Source organism: Nannospalax galili, unplaced genomic scaffold (assembly GCF_000622305.1).
Source record: "Nannospalax galili isolate Female #2095 unplaced genomic scaffold, S.galili_v1.0 scaffold525, whole genome shotgun sequence".
Taxonomy (NCBI): domain Eukaryota; kingdom Metazoa; phylum Chordata; class Mammalia; order Rodentia; family Spalacidae; genus Nannospalax; species Nannospalax galili.
In genome coordinates this window covers 2,112,300-2,136,653 of record NW_008353937.1, presented here as the reverse complement: position 1 = coordinate 2,136,653, position 24,354 = coordinate 2,112,300, and the positions used below count along the sequence as shown (strand labels likewise).

At 49.4% G+C, this 24,354-nt stretch overlaps 1 protein-coding gene across 4 annotated transcripts in view; it reads right to left on the bottom strand.

Moving 5' to 3' along the window:
- The window catches only part of Trappc9 (trafficking protein particle complex 9), a 551,206-nt gene that overhangs the window by 466,498 nt on the left and 60,354 nt on the right, over positions 1–24,354 (bottom strand). For 3 of the 4 annotated variants that reach the window (XM_008851069.2, XM_008851072.2, XM_017802700.2), the window contains 2 exons: positions 17,839–18,055; positions 6,319–6,462 (listed from right to left, as the gene is read on the bottom strand). In XM_008851069.2, the coding sequence (XP_008849291.1) occupies positions 6,319–6,462; positions 17,839–18,055 (361 nt within the window). The remainder of the gene's footprint in view (positions 1–6,318; positions 6,463–17,838; positions 18,056–24,354) is intronic. The other variant, XM_029555013.1, reaches the window with a different exon arrangement.

The following is a 24,354-nucleotide window of genomic DNA, read 5'->3' as shown; positions in this document are numbered from 1 at the left end:
CTGTGCTCCAGCTCCTGCCTCCAGGTTCCTGCCCTGAGTTCCTACCTTGGGCTCCCTGATGAACTGCGACCTGGGAGATGTAAGCTGAATAAATCCTTTCCTCCCCAAGTTGGTAGTGGTCAGAGCATTTTGTCACAGCAGTGAAGAGAACAAACCAGAACAGCCATCAAGGACAGGTCTATTCCTCCAAACTGCCTTTCTGGGAGAAAAGTCATGATATTTCTGGAAAGAAAGGTGAGAGGAAGGATGGATGCCCAGGACCCCTCCAACACTGAGTAAGCAACAGACCAGGGCCAGTCTGGTGAGGGGCCAGGTAGGATGAACTAAGGGAAAAGAACTTGACTCAGTCAGCAAAGAAAAATGTGTCCATGGCAGGTCAGGTGAGTGAGCTCCATACTACTGCTAATTTATACACGTGGACTAGAAACTAATCTTCCTTCAGCAAGACAAAATCCCAGAGTTCAACAACAGTTCTAAGTGTCAAACCATGCTGAGACAACATATCCTAACATGTTAATGCAGACTGTCTTGAAACTGTAGCTTCAGGGTAGAACAAAAGAGACTCTCAGGAAGTGGCCTAATCCTTCCAAGCCCTCTATAGCCATCCAGGTCCCCTGAGTCCACGTAAGTGATATGCAGATCCTTAGCACATAAGGGGTCCTTCACATTCAGGCACTAGGTTAGAGCTGAGGGCAGCTCTATCCTGGAGAGCCAGGATGGCCCTGGGTAACCACTGAACCTGTATCACCCCAGCACAGTGGCCAGGATACTAACCAAAGTCAAAGTTTCAGTAAAGATGGAATAAAGCAAGAGGCCCAATTAGTACCTCTTAGAAGAGTTTCACATAAAAAGAATTTCAATGGTAAACAGGCACTGCAAAAATAACCAACCTTGCCAGTTGCCAAGAAAATACAAATTAAACAATAAGGCAGCCCACTCCACACATAATGGATAAGGGTGCTGCTGCCAGAAGCCCAGTCTGAGCCGTCCTCTCATGGCAATCTGGCAATGCGTCTCAACACAGACAAATACTCAGAGCTGATGACCCAATAAGTCCTCACTGGATAAACCTGTCTCCCGCTACAAAGCCAGACACCCAAAGATGTCTACTGCAGTGTTCTCTACAAGAGCAAAACAAGCCCCCTCCCACCCCCAAAAAGGCAAACAAAGGAAGGCACTGATGGCTCAGTCCGTAAAGCCCTTGTCACACAGCATGAGGACCTGGGTTCAATCTTCAGCACCCAAGTAAAAAGCTAGCACGGTGGTGTGTGGCTGTAATCCCAGCCTGGGAAAGCAGAGACAGGAGGATGCCCGGGGTTCCTGGCCGGCCAGCCTCACCTAATCAGGAAGATCAAGTCCTGGTGAGATACCCTGTATCAAAAAGGGGGGGGGGGGGAAGCACTGATTTTTAAGGCATTCAAAAACATGGTGGCCAACACATGCCACATCTCTATGGGTACAGGGCTTCCTTTTGAGGTAATGGAATGTTCTAGAATTGACTGCAGTAATAAGTGTGCATATCTGTGAATGTATTCTAAAGCATTAATGTGTTTCTGGGGGGTTTCTTGAGGGGCTGGGGAGTTTTTTTGGTCTTTTTGTGATAGGGTCTCCCTGTAGCCCCAGCTGGCCTGGAAATCAGTATGTAGACCAAGCTGGCCTGGAACTCACAGAGATCCACCTGCCTCTGCCTCCTGAGTGCTGGGACTAAAGGAGTGCACCACGACGCCCAGCTATTAACGTATATTTTTAACAGAATTTAAAGGCATACGATTGAGTAGGGATGGCCCAGGCATATGAACAAAGACAAGAGGACCAGAAACAGGCCCTGAGTCCAATGTCCAGTCCACAGAAATCAGAGGAGGATGAGGACCCGACAACTGGCTGAGGGATGCATCACTGCACACGCCTCCGCACCTGAGGAAAGGAACGGAAGACTGAACAGAGTATGTGCTCCACCATGTCAGGTGCTGCTGACAGAGGAGAGCAGGACAGAAATGGACCCTTGCTCTGGAAACTGGTGGCTGTGGACTATGCAAGACGACAGAAGCAGAGGGGCTGAGAGGCTGGGGATGGCTGGCTCGGACCTCGGTGTCAGGGGACCAGGTCCTTCACTCGCTTCCGATGCCCTTACGTTCAACATCAGGCGCTCCTTCTGAGGCAGCTGCTATGAGGGCAATGTGGTGCGTGCCCACCAGCAGGAGCACCCCAGGGCACAGGATTGCTAGTCTGCCCTCAAGATGACTGGAGAACAGGGTGGTGCTCATGCAGAACACTAGAGTATGCTGGTTCCGCACGGCGGGTCCATCCTCTGCCGTCTGGATCACACCAGCGGGAGCTCACTTGTGCCGGCTCTTTCTGGTGGTGGAATGTGTTGAGGGCTGTCTGTGCTGCAGCATGAATCAGCGCTGCTTCTGCTCACAGTGGCACAAACCTGTGACTATGCTAATGAACTTTCAGTGGATGGATTATATGGTATGTGAGTTACTTCCCAATAAAAACATTTGATAGTTTCAAGAAACCCACAGTACTCGGAGCTCCAGGTTCCTGGAGGAGAAGCATGCCCAAGCTACCATGTTGGTTGTCCCAGATGCTCTGGAGGCCTGGCCGTCCAGGCTGCCACACACCCAAAGTGGCTGCAAGGATGGATCAGGAAACTGGGGAGGTGCATGTTTCATAGGCTGCAAGTCACAGAGAGGAGGCTGGGGGAAGGAGGAGGAAGGAGTGCCATCAGGACTCCAGGCCGTAGAGATGGCTGGTAGGAGAGCCGAGCATAAAGTGTGCTAACCTGAGCACTCTGGCCACGAGAGCAGTTCATGACCATGTAGAGGTGTACTTACACACACAGGCAATACACCCATACAATAAAAATAATAAATAATTTTTTTAAGAAAAGAAAGGGGAAGAAAGGACAAGAGACAAGGCTTGCTGAGGCCCAGCAGGACTCCACACCGCCACCTGAGGAAAAAGGCCGAACTTGAGTTCAAACACTCAGCGCCACAGCCGAGCACAGGAGAATGACAGCAGGGATGGTCCACCACGGACAGGGGGTGAGACGACAGAAACAGAGCAGAGCTCGACACATGCAGAGGCAGCTACAAGGTTGTCAGTCCTGTATGCGCTTGGTTGTAGCACAGGAACAAAGTCCCATCTGTCTGGAGAGAAGGTCAAGCTCATCAGCCTGACGAGGAGAGCGGAGTGATCACTCCACTTGATGGTCCCTTGTTCAAGCTCAGACATCTAACAAGCCCTAAATGTTTCCAATGTCCTGTGTAAACTGCAGGACACCGGAAGGGGGTGACACGGCTGTGTGCCCTTGAGAAATGCAAGAGCCAACGAAACAGAAAATACTTCTGAAGACAAGAAAGCCGCCGACCACGCAAATACACAGCAGCTCATAATGACACCTGTGGCTACGCATGAGGGAGAAAATAAAGGCAGGGACTCCGCGTGCTGAGGACTTGTGAAAGGTCCCCAAAGGAAGCAGAGGCCTGGGGGAGCCATGAGGAAAAGGAAAGTGCCTGACCCTGCTGTAGAAGGAAGTGTATGGGAAGGCAGCTCAAGACCCAGCAGGAAGGCAGGTGCAATGTTAGCCACTTAGGGAAAGCATGCCACATCAGCACCACCTGGAAAGACATGACACTATGTGAGACGTGGGGACCCAAGACAAGAGGACAGGGTCCTGACTAAGGCCATGGGTCAGGGGGCACTCGAGAGCCTAGCCCTGGTGCGGTTCTGTCTCTTCAGAGTCGCTAGGTCTTGGGGCAATTCACAAAATCCCAGGGAAATAGGCGAGGGCGGGGGTGTCAGTGGCAAGGGGCTAGAGAAGGCAAAAGGCCACAGAGTGAAAAAAGAGACCCTTTCCGTGCCACCCCACTGGGAGACCCCACCATTCTGGAAGTTCGTCCTAGCTTTCCATCCAATGTCACTGAAAGGCTGAGCAGTGGGTCATTCACTGGGCAGCATCCATGGTGCCCAACTGCTGACAGCTGCAGGAGATGAAGACACATCAACTGAGACACAGGACAAAGTCAAGGGAGACAGCCATGCTCAGAGAAGCTGCCCTAGTAGTCTGTGGGGCCCCTGTTACAACAGCCAGGCACTCGGTCACCAGGAATGGTAAATAGAGAACGGCAGGCACTGTGCACTGAGGGGGTGCCAAGCCACTGGAAGTGGTGAGCACTTTCAGAACAGTAGTAACAGAAACAGGAGCTGGAGGAAAGAAGATGTCTGACGGATGACCCTGAAATCCCGGCAAGTCAGGACTCTGAACTGGTTTCCTGAGCTCCAAGGTCACTCTTGAAAAACGTATGAATGAAACTCTGGAAAGCACCCACGTGGTGATGGGAATCTTCTCCCTTTAGTGCAAAGGAGCTTTGTCCTGAGGGTGCCCATCATTAGTGCTGAGTGTAGCTTCAGGTCTCTGAGCTTCTGGGAACTCAACACACTTAGACCTTACTGTGGCCCCAGGAGATGAGCAACTGTGCTATTCTGGACTGGAGGGGTCTGCTTCAGTTCCAGGAAAGGGGCCAGTCAGGGAAGCAGTGGGGAGGAGACAGGCAGTGTGCAGACCAAATGCACAAAACTCAGCCAACACTGGAACAAGGAATCAGAATGGGGCAGTCGAGCCACGTGAGACCTGAGTGGAAGCTGCCGGGATGGTGCCGTTTGGGAGTGGACAGTGATGTGCACTCCTGGCCACCTTTCAGAGCAGAGTAGTAACTTCTCACATGTGAGGGTGCTGCCCTCTCAGAGCAGTCCTCAGCTGGACAGAGCAGTCCTCAGCTGGACAGGTGCCTCCTGCACCTGTCCTTCCCAGCAGCACTGTGCATCCAGCACCCAGGCAGAAACATGAGGACCCAGCCCCTCAGCACAAAGAGCAGACCTCACTGGTGAACCATCCAGCAGCAGACGCCCCACAGGCAGTTAAGCCTGTGTCCCCTGGCTGCTGACGAGAACCACATCCCCAAGGGTGATCTGCATCCAGTTACTGTTAGGGAAGGAGTGAAGAGGCTTGGCTGTGGAACACCGTGACAGGAATGCAGGGATGTCCCAGCCCCAGTTCTCCATGGCCATCTGGGACTTCGGCTAGGGCTGCACCGAGCCCCACACGTCCCTGGGACCTCGGCTGGGGCTGCACATGTCTCCCTCTGACATCTTGCTTCTTTCTCCCCCCTTAGTGGCTCCTGATCACAGCAGTCCTTCCTAATAAGCCATACAGCAAACCCACAGCAGCTGGCACCTCCCCTAGAACCCAGCTGGGCCCCAGACCAACAGCAGCTGAGGGCACAGGTGGAAAGGCAGGTCTGATAAGGAAGCTACCAAGTAACTTTTCAGACATCCTGACTCCCTAGGACCTAGAAGACAGTCCAGAGAGCCACCCCAGGAGCCACAGAGTAAACAGACCTGGGCCGGTATGAAATACACAGATACCCCCAAAGTAGGCAGCAGCCAGACAGGGTGAGAAACAAAACCAGGGAGGAGGCTGGGAGGAGGACCGCCTGGGAGAGTGGGCAGATGCTGTGGCCCCTGGAGCACCACGGCACCCTCACCTACAGTTCTAGAAGCTGGCCAGAAAGTCCCCAGAGGCAGCAGTGCTCAGAAGCACACCAAGGGCCTCAGCCTCTGGCTGTTCCATTTCCCACCTGGATGCCATCAGTGACGGGACCACGCGGTGAAAATCCATTGAGCTGTGTCGTGGGGCTTGCATGCTGCTACAACTCTCACATGGTGGTACTCACACCATATAAAGTGCTGGCAGACAGCGGGGCACCAACTATGTTTGGATGCAAAACATTCCTCATGGGTACTGAGGTGGGAGGTTGTGGAACCTTTGGGAGATGGGGGTCACTGGGGAAGCTGGCTTTAAGGTTTGGGGCCTGACCTCACTTCCTGTTCTGCAGAGACACGAGGACTGCACACTTCCGCCACCACAGAGAAACCGCCCACCAAGCCATGCCCACCGTGACAGACTGTACCCCCTCACAGCATGAGCCACAATAAATCCCTCCTCCAGTAAGATGCTTCCTGTCAGGTACAAGAGACAAGGAAATAACGATTAGAGAGCCTAAGTGGGAGGCAGAGGAGGAAGCCACAGACTGAGGAGAGAAATAAACAGGGTAGTGAACTCCCAGAGGAGAGGTGTGAGGGAACAAAAGGGGGTTCAAGGAGGTAAGGAGGGGAAGGATGACCCAGGGCAGGGCAGAACGAGGTACCTGCACCAGTGAGAAGCGGGAGAGCAAGACCACCAGCCCACCACACCCACACCCGGGTGCCCACACATGGGGCCAGAGGGAAAGGAGCAACTATGAGTCCACTCACCCTGATCCGAGAGGAAATCCAGCATGGTCTGCAGGAGGAAGGACAGGTGCCGCACAGACAGCGCAGGGTTCCCCATCCTGCGGGAGGCGTAGACCAGCTCATGCAGCAGGCGCATCTGCACAGCAGCCCAACCTCGGTGTGTGCCTGTGGTGGAAGTCAAGAGCATCATGAAGGGCAGATGTCAAGGTTAGGTGTGAATGTGGAGGCTCAAGGACAACCTGCTCAATTTCAAACACAAAGGGCCATAACAAATACTTCCCATTCATACATTAAAGATGTCTCACCCTGGGGGCTGGAGAGATGGCTCAGAGGCTAAAAGTGGCAGCTGCTCTTGCAGAGGACCCAGGTTCAATTCCCAGCACCCACATGGCAGCTAACCATCCTTAACTCTAGTTGCAGGGGAATTGGACACCCTCTTCTGACATCTGCGGGCACTGCATGACGCAGGTGAACTTACATGCAGGCAACACACTCATACACATAATTTTTATTTTTAATTTTTAAATGTCTTGCCATGGTACAGAGTTAAGTGGTGGAGCACTTGTCGAACACATACAAGGTGCCAGGTTCCAATCCTAGCACCAAAAGAAAAAAATACATCTAACATTATATTTCCTTCTATGAAGGCATGATTTCAAAAGTTCCCCAATGAAACAACCCTAATAAGCTTCCAAGAAAAAGACTGTTTCCAACGGCATGCATTGAGTCACAGACATTTTCCCAATGCTGACATGGGATGGGTCCTTGCTATCAATAATCAAGGACATTAAATGGAAAGCTACACTCTTTCTCTAAAGCATAAGAGTGGGTAGCTAAACTAGATAAAAAGGTTAGCAAGGGACTTTGACAGTGCCTCCTTCCCAGACAAATTGGCATGATTTAAAGTAAAGGTAGGAAGTTTGGTTGCACAGCCGACTCAAAAGTATTTCCTTAAGAACCAGAATCCGGGCTGGTAAGATGGCTCAGGAGCTAGAGTGCCTGCTGCCAAGTCTGACGACCAAGTTCAATCCCTGGGACCCACATGGAAGAAGGAGATGAACCAACACCTTCAAGTTGATGTCTGACCTCTAGATGGACACACACACACACACACACACACACACACACACACACACACAAACAAACAAAAATGTAATTAAAAGTTTTTTTTTTTTAAAGAAGAATCAGAAACCTAGAGTCACGGGTTCTGCTCCCCTTGTCAATGACCAAATCTACAGTTTCCACCTTAAAACTTTCAAGAAGCCACGGAAGCGGGGTGGGGGGTGGGGGGCTCAGTGTTGTGAGAGCCTAAGTGTGACAGTGGGGGAACTGAACTAAATGACTACAGACACGTCTGAGTCCTTGCAGGTCTGTCACAGACATCCTTCCCCCTCCTGGGGCCTCCTTCCCTGGTAGATGGTCCTTGGGGCACCCAGGAGACTGCCCCCTGCAGGATCTCCACAGTGGGATGCAAGGAGTCCCACACAAAGACTTATTTAAATTAGCGTACACATAACAGACTTCCTAAGACATTTTTTTATTTTTAAAAGATTTATTTTTATTATTTGTGTGTGAGAGAGAGGGAAGGAAGGGGGTAGGGAGGGAGAGAGGGAGGGTGAGAGAGAGAGAGCTACTGCTCAGAGGGGCCAAAAAGTAGCATCGGATACCTTGGAACTAAAGTTACAGGTGGCTGTGGTGCTGGGAACTGAACTCCTCTGGAAGAGCAGCAAGTACTGGTTGCTCTCCCTCACCTCCCCGCCTGCCTCCTGCCTGGATCTTCCCCTCAGTACCCGCTTTCCACTTAAGTGCCCTGTGTGCTCGAGTACCCACCCCTCCCCGCTTTCTTCAATCCTTTTACCTCTCATGGACCGCTTTCTCACCTCCTAAACCACCCATACCCACTCCCCCATAAATACACACATATCGAATCAGAAGCTAGGATCCACAGACGGGAGAAAGCATGTGGCATTTGTCTGAGCCTGTGTTACGTCACTTGATGTATTTTCCAGTTCCAGCCAGTCAGCTGTAATGATGCAATTTTATTCTTCATGGCTGAATAGAACTTCATTGTGGATATGCCCCCGTCTGCTGATAGACATCTAGGCTGGTTCATTTCTGTGCTCTCGTGACTAGAGCAGCAATAATCATGGCCACAGTGACTCTGCGGTAGGGCACTTTAGGTATATGCCCCAAACTGACAAAGCTGAGTCATATGCTGGTTCCATTTTTAATTTTTTGGAACCCCTACACACACACTGGTTTCCATAGTGGCTGCAACTGATAATCGTACTAACAATAGATAAGGGTTTCCCTTTCCAACACGTTCCCCAGCATTTCTCGTCTTGTTTTTGGTGACAGCCTTTTCTGACTGGGGTGAGAGGAACTCTTGTAACAGTCTTAATTGGCATTTCTCTTCTCACTAAGGATGTGGAACGCTTTTCAAAATATTTAGTGGCTATCTGGATTTCTTCTTCAAAGAACTATCTATTCAGGACTGGAGATAGTTCAGCAGTTAAGAGCGCTGGCTGCTCTTACAGAGGAGGCAGGTTTGAGTCTCAGCACCCACACGGCAGCTAACAACTGTCCTTAACTCCAATTCCAGGATATCAGACACCCTCTTATAACCTTCATGAGCACTTCATGACATGGGTACTTACATGCAGGCAATACACTCATACACATAAAAAAATTTTAAAGAACCATCTGTTCAGCTCATTTGCCCATTTACTGGTTGGCTCTGTGTTCTGTCTTGGTATTTAATTTTTTAAGTACTTTGTACATTTTGGATATTAACTCCCTGTCTGAAGTACAGCTGGCAAAGACTTCCTCCCATCCCACAGGCTTTCTGCTCTCTGTTGATGGTTTCCTTTGTACAGAAGCTGCTTAACACCATGTAATTCCATTGGCCAATTGCTGAGGCAATTTTCTGTGAATTGGGGTTCTATTAAGAAAGTTTTTGCTTGTATCTGTACGTTAAAGTGATTTTCCTGTTTCGCTCTAGCAGTTTCAGTGTTTCACGTTTTAAATTAAAGCATTTTAGGGGCTGCCTCAATGGTCAAGAACACTGACTGCTCTTGAAGGGAACCCGGGTTTGAATCCTAGCACCCACATGGAAGCTAACAACTGTCCACAACTCCAGTTACAGGAGAACTTAACACCCTCTTCTGTCGTCTGCAGGCACTGCACAACACAGGTGCACTTACATACATGCAGACAATACACTCATACACATAAAGATAAAAATAATAAGCCGGGCGTGGTGGCGCACACCTTTAATCCCAGCACTCGGTAGGCAGAGGCAGGCAGATCTCTGTGAGTTCAAGGCCAGCCTCCTCTACATAGTTCCAGGACAGCTGGGGCTACATACAGGTTTTTAAAAGGGGGTGAGGGCTAGAGAGATGGAGAGATGGCTGAGTAGTCAAGAGTACCAGCTGTTCTTGCAGAGAACCCAGGTTCAGGTCCCAGCACCCACATGGCAGCTAACAACTGTCCATAACTCCAGTTCCAGGGGAATCTGATGCCCTCTTCTGGCCACTGAAGATACTACACACTGTGGAACACATATATAGGCAGGCAAAATATTCAAACAGATAAAATAAAAATAAACAAAACATTTTAAAGTAGCTGATCCACTTTGAGTTAATTTTTGTGTAGAGTAGGAGAAAGCTCCAACCTCATTCTTCTGCAAGTGGCTTTCCAGTTTTCCCAGCACAGTTTATTGAGTAGGTTGTTTGTTTTTTGCCCCAGTATATGTTTTTGAACCTTTGTCAAAAATTAAGTGTCCACAGGTGTGGAGGTCTGCTTCTGGGTCCTCTTCTGGGTCCCACGTGTCTGTTTTTGTGTGTCACCTAGCTGTCCTTGTCACTATGGCTCCATAGGATAGTTTGAGGTCAGGTAACGTGACACCACCAGCTTAGGATTGCTCTAGCTATCTATGATTTTTTGTGTTTCCATATGAATTTTAAGGTTGTCGTCCTCTAGTTCTGTGAAGAATGTTGCTGGAATTTTTATGAGGATGACTAAATCTGTAGACTTTAAAGTATATGCTGCACTTGCACTCTGCACCCAGGTACTGATTCCAGCACCTGAAAGGAGTCAGGTGACCTTTCACCCCTACCCAATGACTGTCCAGGGCCAGGTCGGTAAATCACTGATCCAAGAGTTAGATCACAAAATCACACACAGGTGCATTCAGGCTCAGACAAAACTGACACTCACTGGAACCCTCCAACAGTTCAGGAGAGTCACAGTTAACATGTACTTACTAGGCACCTCAAACAAGGCAGATACAGGAAAGAGTCAGGGAGGAACAGAGTACCGTCCCTCACGGGGTATACATTCTGTGCAGATAAGCCCTTGGAAGGCACATATGCTGTGAATGCTGTAGGAACCCAGAAAACAATGGCAGCCACTGGTAGGCATGGGAGGTGGGTGGGCGAGGAGGTGGCACATCTGCCAGGGTCCCACTCGTCACAAGGCTGTAAGCAACCCATTTAAAGTGCTTTAGTACTTTATCCTAACTTCCCAATAAATGTTAGCTGATAAATGCTAATATTATGACTCAATGAATATATGTGGTTAACATGCAGCGTCAACCTCTGACTCTTAACTGTGAAATGATTAATGATCCAACCTGCTCCATTATTGCCTTGAGAATGAATCCTCCGCATACCAGATCTCTGTTGGTGTAGTTATTGGGGGAAATCACCTACTTATGTGTCAAAATCCCTCTCCCCTTGTGTCCTGAATTCCCACATCTGAGGACCGGACCATGTGCTTACCCTATCAGAGCGAGAGCTGCTGCAGAATTAGGAAGTCAGTCCATGTCAACTGACAATGTCAGAGCACAAAAGGCCTCTTCTACCACGCAGTGAGCATGGACACTGCTTCCTACATGCTAACCTCCAGCAGCTTATCTACCAGAATGTCTGTCATGACTCCTGCTGACTTCTTCTCCTGCCTCCTGGCCTGGGCAGCTGACCACTCCATTTTCTGCATGTGCCCAGAAACAGACAGACTCCACCTGGTAGCAGGCAGAGTGAGGCCCTGTGAGCTCATGTTTTCATTTCCTCCATCAGCTCTTCATGGCCCCGGTAGCCTATGATGTGTCTTATTCACCCAAGGATCTTTAATGTCGGGAGGGAGGCCTGGCACCTGGCAGGTGCTTAACAAGCACGTGGGTAGACACAAAGCTGGTGCAGGAGAATTCCCTTCATCTTCAGGGTGAGGGTGGAGGGGTGTGGTTCCCAGGACTCCAGGCGTGTGAGGGTGGAAGGGTGTGGTTCCCAGGACTCCAGGCGTGTGAGGGTGGAAGGGTGTGGTTCCCAGGACTCCAGGCGTGTGAGGGTGGAAGGGTGTGGTTTCCAGGACTCCAGGCGTGTGAGGGTGGAAGGGTGTGGTTCGCAGGACTTCAGGTGTGTGAGGGTGGAAGGGTGTGGTTCCCAGGACTTTCCAGGAGGTGCTTCAACAGAGAGTAGAAAAAGGAGCAAGCAAGCAAAAACGCAGCCAATGTGGCAAAAGCGTGAGGAGAATGCCATCTGGGCAGTGGGTTCGACTCCTCCATTTCCTCAAGCCCCTGTATTCGAAGATATTTCATTATGACATATTAACTGAAACCTTGGAAGCTGACCCAACATTTACACAAACACCCCCACAATACCTCCCACAATGCAACCTATCTTCCAGAAACTTCTTGCACTATGCAGTGGTGGCACCTTCATGCACCAGTAAGAAGGAGGGAACGAGCCACATCCCCGCCTTTATTTCTACCTCAGCAAAGGGGCTAGAACCAAACATCACAACCAAAGAGAATCTTAAGAGGATTAAAAATCAAAGTCACGACTACGCTAGCCACACTGTCAACAATTTTAGTTGTTCTGAGCACGGACAAACCAAGGGCTCCTTCTCACATGATAAATCAGTGAATATCACTTGGTTGATATTTTGTCCACACAGGTAATGGTCCAGTTCCTACCACAGGTGAACATGGTTAAGATCGTGTCTAAATGTGCTCGGCAGTAAACGGTCTGCACAGAGTAACATCTCTGTGACTCACGGTGCCCCTCCTATAAGACACAAAAGATTTTAATGACAGCTTTGCAGTCTATGAGTCGATGATAAAATTTCCCACAGTCTTATAATTGAAAGTTCACCAAGTCATCAGCAGCTGCCATTCAATGGCGAATCCATTGGCCACATCAAGAAGCTCCTAGGGAACATTTCATCTATCATTTAGGAAAAGGTTTAACAAAAAGAAAAATGCAGAATCTTCACACGCAGGGCACAAATGAGGTTAAAATGTAAGATGTGGCCCTGTGAGCCGGGAAGTACACACACCACACAAGGCAGACCCTAAGTCAACCCTCTGAACCTGCCAGAGCACACTCACCTCGAGAGAAAGACAGAATAGTTCAGGACCCCAGTATACTAACAACCAGCCTTTTATCCACAGTACAAGGCTTAAGTAGATTTCCATTTAATTCTCTAAGAAACATTTAAAGTGTCCAAGGCAACAGGGAGATGGGGCCTAAAGTGGTGTTTATTGTTAGCTACTCCCTCACCCTCTTTCTCAGACTCCTTTCGTGGTATGATGACAAGTGTCCCCTCCTGAAATGGAAGTCCAAGAAGCAGGGACAGAATCACTTGCTGTATTCTTCAAAAGAAGTATGCCACTCCAGACTTCCCAACGAAGGGCAAGGAGAAAATTCAGTAAGCGGCCGGGGGACCGTGATGGCTGCTTGCCAGGTCTGCCCTTCAGGTTTTTCACAGGGACGCTACCAGTGCCGGTGGGACCCCGGGGACGGTGGAGCTGCCACTGTGGGGCTGGTGGGATGCCAGGGAGGGGTGGGTCTTCAGTAACCACCCCAAAGCCTTCTTAGGTATGTTCCCAAATCACAGAAGGGCTACGAGTAGGAGCAAGTAGGATGGGTTAGGGAGAAAGGACGGACGAAAGGAACATACTCTGTTCACAGAACCCCCATAGGAACTCTCAGAAGAATCAGCGCCGGGCTGTCCCGGAGGGTGACCGGGGAGTCAGGCAAGTGACGAGCAGGGGATGTGTGTCCCTGGGAGAAGGTCAAGCCACCAGAGCCCTCATATGTTCACACACAGGATAGGGAATCCGTCCCTTCCTGGTGTGAATTGTGCAAAGCCCAAGTGGCTAGCTAGCTTTCCCCTGAAGCCAGCCTGAGAGACAGGCAAAGATGTGGGAAAGACGTCAATGAAAAGCCATTTCAGCTCCTCTAGAGTCTCTTAGGAGCACACCTAACGGGGCTTCCACTCACAGGGCACATTGAAACCTCTTAAAATCCACTTTCCCATCTCTATAAAGTGATCATTTGGTGCTCAAAAATCTCTCCCTTCTCTTTCCAAGCATCACCCCTTACCCCAACAAAATTGGCCAGAATACAGCAGAACTCAGCTAGACACTCATCTCTCCCTTCTTCAGACTAAGTGGCCTTTTCTTTTCTTTCTGTCAGTAACTCTCAGCCTTTCAGCATCCAGAGAACTCTGCCCTCAACCCCAGTCAACATGACCAAGGCCCCAGGAGGCCCTCCAGCAATGGACTTCTGCTAGCTGGTCACTGTCTCGCAAGCCCTTAATACCCTGTGCATTTTCTCTTACCCCTTCCAGCAGCCTCAGGAAAGATCTGCAAAGAACACCTGGCTTTGGTCAGAACTTCATCTCACACCAACAACAAACATGCTGAACACCATCCTCAGTACTCCAAAGGAAGAAATCCAACCTTCCAGATAAACCATTGTCCTCAGAGCACAGCACAGGACATGGGTGACTTGGCCAAGGTCATGCACAGTCAATAATGGCATCCTGGGTCTGTCCCCTCACATGTCGCACGGAGCTCACAGTCTCTCTTTTCCCACTAAACCATGGGGAAAGATTACTCACGGGAAACCATTAGCTTGAGGCCACAGCCTGCCTTGGTATACGTGAGATGGATGCTCCATGGGCATATACACCCAGAGGCATGGAGCCTGGCAAGGCTGTGGGTAGGACAAACTCTGGGCAAAAGCCAAGCAGGCCTAGCCCAAAAGCATGACCCTGCATGGCAGCTGCTCTAAACACCAGTAAAGTACCAGGAAATGGAACCTAAATGTGAACAACCACTTTTGTGAACAACCACTTCTTTGTAATGTCCAAAAAGGGCAATTTTTTTAATAAATAAAAATATCCTGACCACAATACTTACCAAAAGGCAACAGTAATCAAGGCAGTGTGGTTCTGGCAAAAGAACAAACAACATAACTGCTAGAAGAGAACAGAGAGCGCAGACATACACCACATCCATGCAGTCACTAGAGCTCGGACAAAGGAGCACAGCCCCCTGCCAGGGCAGAGCTGGGCCCCCCGCAGGTCAGCTGGGGCACAGGACGGCCACCAGCCAGGCAACAAACTTCACAAACAGTACACCAAAATGGGCCAGAGACCGCCACAGAAAATGCAACTTTCTAGAAGCTTCTACACATTTACAGAACTTCAAGATCTATGAGATGCCTACAAGTTAATACAGGAAAAATATCAGTGGCATTTGGCATAATAATGGTTTCTTAGACAAAACCCCCAAGTTACCACCCACAAAAGAAAGAGTTAACCAAGTAGATGCTGTTAAAATTGAAAACCACTGCTCTACAGATGAACTACCTAACAATGAGAAACCAGGACACAGAGGGAGAGAGCACCAGCTAGACACGGATAAAGGAATGTCACACACATCACACATCAAAGAATCTGGCTTCGAAATGCGCACATGGTCAGTAAAGAAGAGATTCAGAAGGCAAAAAAGCACATACCAAAACAACGCTCAATATACCCATCAGGTAACTGGAAATTAAAGCTCGAGCCACCACATACCTTAGCCCAGAACACTGATGGGCTACAAATACAACAAACGACCTGTCAGGAACTCGAAGCATCCTGCGTCCACCCCAACTCTCAGCACAGTGTCCAGCACAGAGCAAGAGGCGAGGGATCTCTGCAGACCAGAAGACCTATGGGAAAGGGTCCCAGATCCACTCTTGACCCTTTGCGTACAATACCAACGGCTGAGATTAAAAGGCACAGATGGGCTAGCGAGATGGTTCAGTGAGAAGTGTGCTTGCCAACGAACCTCGTGACCTGAGTTTGATTTCTAAAACTCACATGGCAAGAGAGAACCAACTCCCACAAGTGGTCCTCCGACTTCCACGTAGGCACTGTATGCAAGTGCACACAGAAAGAGAAGTGGATGTTAAAAACAATTTTTTTAAGCAAAGATCAGAATTCACTTCAAAATGATATTGCAGAGCTGTGGGCGGTGGTGTACACCAGTACTCCTAGCAAAGGAGGGGCTGAGGCAGGAGAACAGAGTTCTAGGCTGGCCTGGGCTACCTCATCAGACCTTGTCACATGATGTGAAGGGCAGTAGGAAGATGGGGAAGGGGAAGGACAAGAGAGGAGATGGGGGTGTGTGAATATGATCAAAATACATTATAGCAAGTCCTCAAAGAATCAATAAAAATCTTTTTTTAAAAAGAAAAACGTAACCAAATGAAAGACATTAACTTGACTGGCAGTCCCTGATGGTTCTGAACATAGATAAATGTCAAGGTTCATGTCTAATTAAAAAGAACCCTCAGCAAGGACGCAGGATGGAGGAGACCTGTGGCAAGGTCATGGGAACAGCATGTTCTTCTGTGAGTCCAACATAAAAGAGCAAAGCCCGCAGGTCCCACGAATGGAAAAGCAGACCAGCAGGCCTCTGCCTGCCCCTCACAGCCCCATGACTTCAGTGAGGCAGGACATCATTGGCTCTGAAGACAAATTCCAGGGCTGCTCTGTTCCCACAGGACCTTGCAGGGACTAGGGGCGGTGCAACCCCTCCCTCAGTAAGTTACTTGACACAGAGCCACAGCACTTCCCTGCCTAGCCCCACACCTGAGACCAGATGCCCCACCTGACCACCAAATGGCCCTCCACCCAGGCCAGTCTCTCCCCTCAGCATTCCACGGCCACAGCCTCCTCGTCACCCACCTGAGAGCCCCTGTTCTTCTGGGCCTCTTTGCTTATCCAACCCAGTAATCCCTTTGAGAGACTAGAAAACATTTTGGGCCAGCATACCCTGGAGGAGAAGTAATCATCCCTTATGTCCTACCCTGCCCCCTCAGCAGTAAGGACATCTTGGGACCACCTTGCAGAACATAGCTGCGGTGGAACCACACCTGAACCGGGACTGCTCAGTCATGCACACCTCTGGTCCCAGTTCTTGATCTTTAACTTAAAGCTCATTTCAGTATCCTGGAAGACAGACTTGGGACCACTGGACCCTGGATCTGTTCAGTTCCTAATGTGACCACAAAAAAGGGAGAGAGAGGTGAAGGGGTTGTTTCCCCCATCCCCCAAAAAAGTGTTAGCACTCACTGTGATCTGCCAGGGGTTAGCAAAGTGCAGTGAGTGCTGGAGCTGACCTGCCCACCACCTACTATTGGGGAGGGGAGGGTTTGCTGTTTGGTTTTTGTTCTGTTTTGTTTTGTTGTACTGTGTTTTGAGACCGGGGTCTCACTCTGTAGCCCAGGCTGGCCTAGAACCCACACACTATGTAGCACCAACTGGCCTCAAATTTGTGTCCAGTCTCCTGAGAGCTGAGCTTTCAGGTGCAGGCCATGGCGCCTGCTCCTGCCACCTACACTTGCCAATACATAAAGTCCTGTTGGCTCGCACAACACCTGTGCTGTGCTTACTGCCCTGCCCACTACACGGTCACTCCTAGGAAGTTCTGGCATCACTGTGAAATTCTACTTGAGCAGGTAAGGGGCTAAAGTGTCACCCTTAGGGGAGGGCAGAGCCCAAGGACCACCTGGAAGTTATTCCAGCAGGTGAAGGAAGGAGGAACATGGCTTGTGATTAAGTTTGGGGGATGCTGGGGATCTGTCTGTGTCCTAGTGGCAAAAACAACCCAGAGGACATGTCGGTGCTCTCCTGTCTGGAAACCCACAGCCATCACTAGCCCTGTGTCTGTGTTGCAGGAAGTGCTCTGTGTCTCCATCCAAAGCAGGAACCAACAGAAGATATTTTCCTCTTACTCACTGACGTTTGCCAAACTGCAGCATTGTATTACTCTATCTTTATTATCAGATTTATAGCTATGTTTTAATGTTATCAATATCATAGAGTAAGAATCTGTCCCAAATGCATAGCTGTAGATATAAACATCAATCCAAGTATATTTCTTTCTGAAACGTTCATTGATTTTTGGCTAATCTAGCTAAATTTCACAAGGTAAGTAACAATCATTAGGAACATCAAGTGTTTTGTTGGTGACGGGCTGTGGCAATAGTCCCTAGGGCGATTTCTGATCCCCAGTAACACAGATGTAAGAATGGGTCCGGAAGGTGGGCTCCAGGACTTCCTGTCATAACGCTGTTACTGTGAGCCACTGTACAGGGCAGGGTGCAGTCATCTGAACCACAGGCGTCCACCACAGCCTACAACACTTGCCAGACGCTCAAACATGGGAGATTAATGGAAAAAAAGAGATGCTCCCAGTACCTTTGTTGAAGTCCTTGGGGTCTAGCGACAGACTGTAGCCAGGCAGCGTCTCCAAGAGGAGCTTGTAACAGGCCCTCCAGCCTGGCTCTGCGATGCTCGGGGCCACACACTGCATGGCCGCCACGCGCTTGAAGAAGGCGGACTTACGGTGGAAGCCGATCAGCTCGTAGAGCTCTGACAGGATGCTGTAGCGCTGAATTTTTTCCTCTTCAGAAAGCTGAAGCAGGGGAAGAAAGCAAAGGCTTTTGAAGAAACTTCCAAAGGAAAACAGCAAACACACAGACCTACTTCTCAGAAAGGAAACATCAAGGGAAGCAAGGCTCTGGCTGCCAGCACTGCAATGAGGCAGTTCTGAGGGGCCGCTGTGGACACCCCGAGAGTTTCTACAAGCCCAGGGTCCCAAGCACATCCAGCATTTTGTTGAGGAAGCCCAGGTTCCCCGGCAGGAGGTGGTTGCCACACACGGCATGAAACATCCTTCAAGAAAGTAAAGGAACAATAGTTCATCCAACATGATTTGTGCAGGAATGGCTGTCGATTTCTTAGAACAGAACATGTATAGTCACATGACTAGATGACACTTAACACCACCCAACTTACACTGGACACTTCCTGGCTTACAGCAAGTTTTTCTCCTTCTAAGGCCCATGGTGGATCCTCCCAACATACGGTGATGGAGCAACTGTAACGCCTGCTGCTAAGCACCTACTGTATGCCCATGTGCTGGACAGCTTTAGTGTCAACTTGACACACCTGGGTTGAGGGAGCCTCAATTGGGGAATTGCATCCATTGGACTGGCCTGTGGCCATGTCTGAGAGCATCTTCTTGATGAGTGATGTGGGAGGGCCCAGCCCACTGTGGGTGGTGCCACCCCTGGGCAGGTGGGCCTGTGTTGCATAAGAAAGCAGGCTGAGCAGGGGCCAGGGGAGCAAGCCAGTAAGCAGCATTCCTCCATGGCCTGTGCTCCAGCTCCTGCTTCCAGGTTCCTGCCCTGAGTTCCTACCTTGAGCTCCCTGATGAAGGAGATGTAAGACAAATAAACCCTTTCCTCCCCAAGTTGGTAGTGGTCAGAGTGTTTTGTCACAGCATTGGAGAAACAAACTAGAACAGCCCACAAGCCACATGCCATATTTAATCAACACAGCATTCACAAGCTAGAACTGCTCCATTGTAGACAAGGATACCTGATGCTCAGAGAGGTGCTGACAAGCCCCACAACGCTGTCCAGCCAGAAAGTATCAGAGGTGAGGACTAGGGGGCCAGGGCTCTATCCAATCTGATCCTCACCTGGCTGCAACTTTGGGGAGGAAGGCAGGCAAAACCCACACTGCTGTCCTAGGAAGTAGTCTCTTCTGCCTGTGGCCCCTGACAATGGGCTTCTAGATATTTCTGTGAGGACAAAGCCATACCAGAAAGCCTGCCAACATGCATTCTTTTAGCCCCTCCTCCTGATGCCCCAGGTCACAGTCGTTGCCTGGATGCTTACTGCCCCACTCAGAAGAGGGGCCCCTGGCTTCCTCTGCCTTCCACAACCCATCCACATACTTCACCAGACTAACATTCCTGATTCACATCTCAGAGGCATCACCCTGTCACAGGCTGACCATCTGTGTCTCCTCAAACTTGTTATGAATCCCTGTCACCCCAAGTGGGGCCTCTGGGAGGTAATCAGGTCAGAAGCCTTACAAATGGAACTTGGGCTGGAGAGATGGTTCAGTGGTTAACAACACAGGTCGTTCTTGCGGAAGACCTGGGTTCGAATCCCAGCACCCACATGGCAGCTAACAACTGTCTGTAACTCCAGTTCCAGAGGATTTGACTCCCTCTTCTGACCTCTTTGGGTGCTGCATGACACAGGTGCAGTTACACATATGCAGGCAATACACTCATATACATAAAATCAAAATAGTTTTTTTTTTTAAATGGGACTCAAGCCCTTATAAAAGACCTGAAGATCAGCATTGCCAGCAGGTGAGAACAAGGCACCTGTGAGCCAGGAAGTAGCTCTCACCAGACACCGCATCTGCCAGCGTCCTGGCCTGGGAGAAACACGCTGCTGTTCAGAAGCTCCTGAATCCACAGAATTTTGCTATAGCCATCTGAAGAGACTGAAGCTGCCCCATGTGAACTTTGCAGGGTCCCCACAGTACCACAAAACACGACCAGGTGCCTCATGGGCATGTCAGGCCTCCACGTCAGCCCCACTCTGCCCTGTCTCTCCGGCCCCATTGCTCACCCACAGTCAAAGAGAAGAAGTTCATTCCCATTCTTCCACCTGCTGGCAGGCACCATGCCCAGGGAGAGCAAGTAGGAGACGCAGCGGCCAAAGGGCCCCCCTGAGGGCCTGTGTACTTACAACAGGCTGGTCCCCAGCTTAGAACCCACAGGAAAGAGTCCAGTAAGCTGGGAAGCAAAGGAACAGAGTAAGTTCGGCACATGTGATGGACAGCGGGGGGAAAGGATGGCCCAACTCCAAACCGAGGTCAACAGGACCAGCACAGAGGCTCCGTACCTTCAGACCCACAATGTCATTCCTGTCCATGTGCACACTGAGTCCCCTCCCTCTACCCTGGGGCTGCCAGACCTTCCCAGAGTAGCAGCATGAGTTCGAGCTCACAGAGATGGCACATAAGTACCACACCACCCCAAGACCCACTGAGCACCACACCAGCCCACCAACTACCACACCACCCCACAGCCCACCAAGCACCAACCGCCCCACAGGCCACCAACGGTTAATGTTATCGGTCTTTTTGGTTTCCGCCGTTCTGTGGGAGTTAGTTTTCATTCCCCTGATAACTAGGGTACCAAGCACCCTTCACCATGATTACTGGCCACACGTGTATCTCCCTTTGCGAGGCACTTGTTCAAAGCTTCTGACAGTTTTCTAAATTAGATTGTTCATCTTACCACTGAGACTGGCTTGTTCTTCATGCATTCCAAATCTAAGTCCTTAGTCATGTGTATTTTGTGAATCCTTTCTCCCAGTCTACTGCCATTTTTTTTCCTAAGAGAATCCTCTGATAAGCAGAACATCTCACCGACAGACCTCAGGTTATCAATTCCTTCTTGTGGTTGGTGCTTCCTGTGTCCTTGTCTAAGAAACCTTCGCCCAAGGTCACAGAGCTACCCTGCTCTTTCCAGAAGTGTTCTAATCAGGTCTGTGATGCATGGACACTTGAATCTGATAGGACACAGCCTCTGGCTGAGAAGAACTTTTGGGCACAAATGTCAGCCGTGGCAGGAAATGGAGGCGAGATGTAAAGGAAGAGATAGGCGCAACAAATGCCGCCATGGCACACTGGGAAAGCCCTAGACCCTCACCAGGATCTGCATGCGGAACATAACAACAGAGTCTGGAGACAGTGGCCTTGGCTGGGGTCCTTGATAAGACACCTTCTAAATACAGGCAAAGAAAGGCTCCTGAGCCCTGGCCTCCACCCTCCAGAGTCCCTGTGGAACTTAATTCAGATGGAAATTGTAATAGTCTGGTAACCTGTTCTCTCATTCCTAACATATGAATGAAACAAGACAGCAAATGATAAACACTCGCTTATAAATGGAACTGGAATGACTTCAAGATCTAGAAAAGATCCCTTGTGGAGAAAGCTCTGGCACAACTGCTTTCCAGTACCAGGCAGCCACTTGCCTGGGAAGCTTCTGGTTAGCATGAGCCCCAGAAGCCTGGCGACAAAGCTGGGCTGGGCTGACATGAAGAGCAACAGCCCAAGGATCCGAAGGAGCATGAAATGGTCCCGGGCAAGACGCCAGGTCAAAGTCCTTACAAAATCCTGAGTTGAAATCAAATCCACGAACTCATTTCTGACCTCCTGCTCTTGTAGGGCGCATTCGTCTGCACAGCTTTGTTCTAATTTTCCAACAGGCTACATAGTCACGACCTCTGAGTCCGGGGTCCAGGCGCTTATGCAAAGTTTCAACAGAAATGCCTCAAAGATGACTCAGGACAAGAGGCCTCACAGACAGATGCTCTGAGCACTTCCAGTGGCAATTCACCACCCCACTTCCAAGGGGAAAGTTGGCGTCGCATTGTTCTACCACTAGGGAAGAAAGCAACAGGACTGGAGGGAAGCTGGGTGGCAGGGGGTGGGCAGCATGGTACAGTCGGCAGACCTGAGCCACAGAGCCACCGTCTCTGCCATTTTGCCTTTCTGCAAAAGGAGGTCAGATCCAATGCTAGTAACGGAAAGACTACAGGAGGTGAGGTGGACACTTAGTACAGGTCTGAAGCTCTCAGGTGTTCAAGATGGGAACTATTGGGGCTGGAGAGATGGCTCAGCTGTTAAGAGCACTGGCTGCTCTTGCAGAGGACCGGGTTCGATTCCCACCACCCACATGGCAGCTAACAATTGTAACTCTACTTCAGGAGAATCCAATGCCCTCTTCTGACCTCCAAGGGCACTGAACAACATGGGTGCACTTACCCACATGCAGGCAATACATTCATACATGTAATATCTTTTAAAATATTTTTTTAAATGGGAACTTTGTCATGCAACAGAGTGTGATGCACACAACTTGCCAAAGTATAGAGAATAAGAGACTGCGGAGTGCTTGTCCCTGAACTAGACTCCTGTATTAAACCTCACCCACCCATGGCTCAGGGACCATTGCAGAAGAGGGGGTGGAAAGACTGTAAGAGCCAGAAATGCTGCATGACCACGAGCAAACAGCATCCGCCTGGCCTCTGGACCTTGCTCATAACAACTGACAGCATACACAAGACCCATGCAAACTTAAATCAGACAAAAACCCAGCACAGAACTAGGGAAACAGCCAGGAGCCCCAACCTTAGCTGAAGAACTCTTGGCAGCTGATGGGTGAGGGAGAGTTGATCTTCCAAGGGAGAGACACTAGACTTCAGTGGATAAACTCGTACCGAGGGATGTCTGGGGACACAAACTTGACTCGATGGGCCTTAACATGCATGACAGAACACATGAAATTCATGGGGGGGCCCCTCTGGGAGGGTGCAGATGGGGAAGGAGGTCTAAATATGATTAAGATGCATTATATGCACAAAATGTACAAAAATTCAATAAAAAATATACATTGAGGAAAAATGGGAACTATTACTGTTGATGAAGACCTTTTCTCATAGGATTTTATTTTTTAATCACATGCATGTGTGTGTCTGTGTGTGATTACGCGCATATGAGTACAGGTGCCTGTTGAGGCTAAAAGAGAGTGTCACACCCCCTGGAACTGGAGTGGCAGGCAGTTGCCAATTGTCTGATGTGGTTGCTGGAACCAAACTCAGGTCCTTTGCAAGAGCAGCCAGCTCCCTTAAGTGCTGAACCACTCTCCAGCTCCTTTGATGAAGACCTTTGAAATCACAAGTCGTACCTAAATGAGTGAGCCAGGGATACTAGAGAAACTGCCTTTAAAACCGCAGTAGCTCACAGGGCTCTGAAGAACAAGGCAGTGTGGGGGCTTCGGGATGGCCTGCTGGCTGTGGGTAAGGCAGGACAAAGGCAACTCCACGCACTCGGGACAGAAGACATGGTCTGCCCTCTCCAGCTAGCATACAAAGTGAAAATACATTCAAAACTACACAAAGTTTTCATTTAGCCATGCATAGTGGTACACACATGTAGACCCAGCTACCTGAAGGCCAAGGCAAGAGCCAGTGAAGCCCCAGAGTTTGAGATCAACATGGAAAATAAAATAATTTTCATTTATATACATCTTTAAAAAGCTAAGGCAAGTTGGGCATGGTGGCGCACACCTTTAATTCCAGCACTTAGGAGACAGGCAGGTGGATCTCTGTGAGTTTGAGGCCAGCCTGGTCTACATAGCAAGTTCTAGGGAGACCCTGTCTCAAAGACAAAAAAAAAAAAAAAAAAGGTCTAAGGCAAATCAGTTCTCCTCAAATAGTGCTTGTTGTATAAAGAATTTTATTGGATTGAAATCTGTACAAACGTCTTTTTTAAGTTTCATCTCTAAATAGAACAGTTTTGGTTTGTTTGGTTTTTTGAGGGTTTTTTTGTATGTGTATGCATGTATTGCCTGTGTGTATGTAAGTGCACCTGTGTTGTGCAATGCCTGTGGGGGACAGAAGAGGCCATTGGATCCCCTAGAACTGGAGTTACAGATAGTTGTTAAATGTCATGTGGGTGCTGGGATTCGAACCCGGGTCTTCTGCAAGAGCAGCCAGTAGAACAGAGTCTTAAAGGGACGCGGAAAACTGAGAAAGCGGGTGAACAAGGTAAACAAGCAACTTACCAGGTTGATGAAATCCATCTCCTATGATGAAATCAAAAATTCCAAGAATACCTCATGTAAGCCCCGCAAGGAAACAAGAGAGTTCCCCCATTAGGAAAGAGCCAGAGCGAAATACAGTCAATTAAAACAAAATTCAGAAAAAACAAACTTTTAGTTTTGGTAAGCTATGGAACATTTCCAACTAAATTAGTGTCCTGGGCTCCAGCTCCAGCTCAGTGGTAGAGCTCCTTCCTATAGGTGTGAGGCCTTAGGTTAAACACCCAGTACTGGAA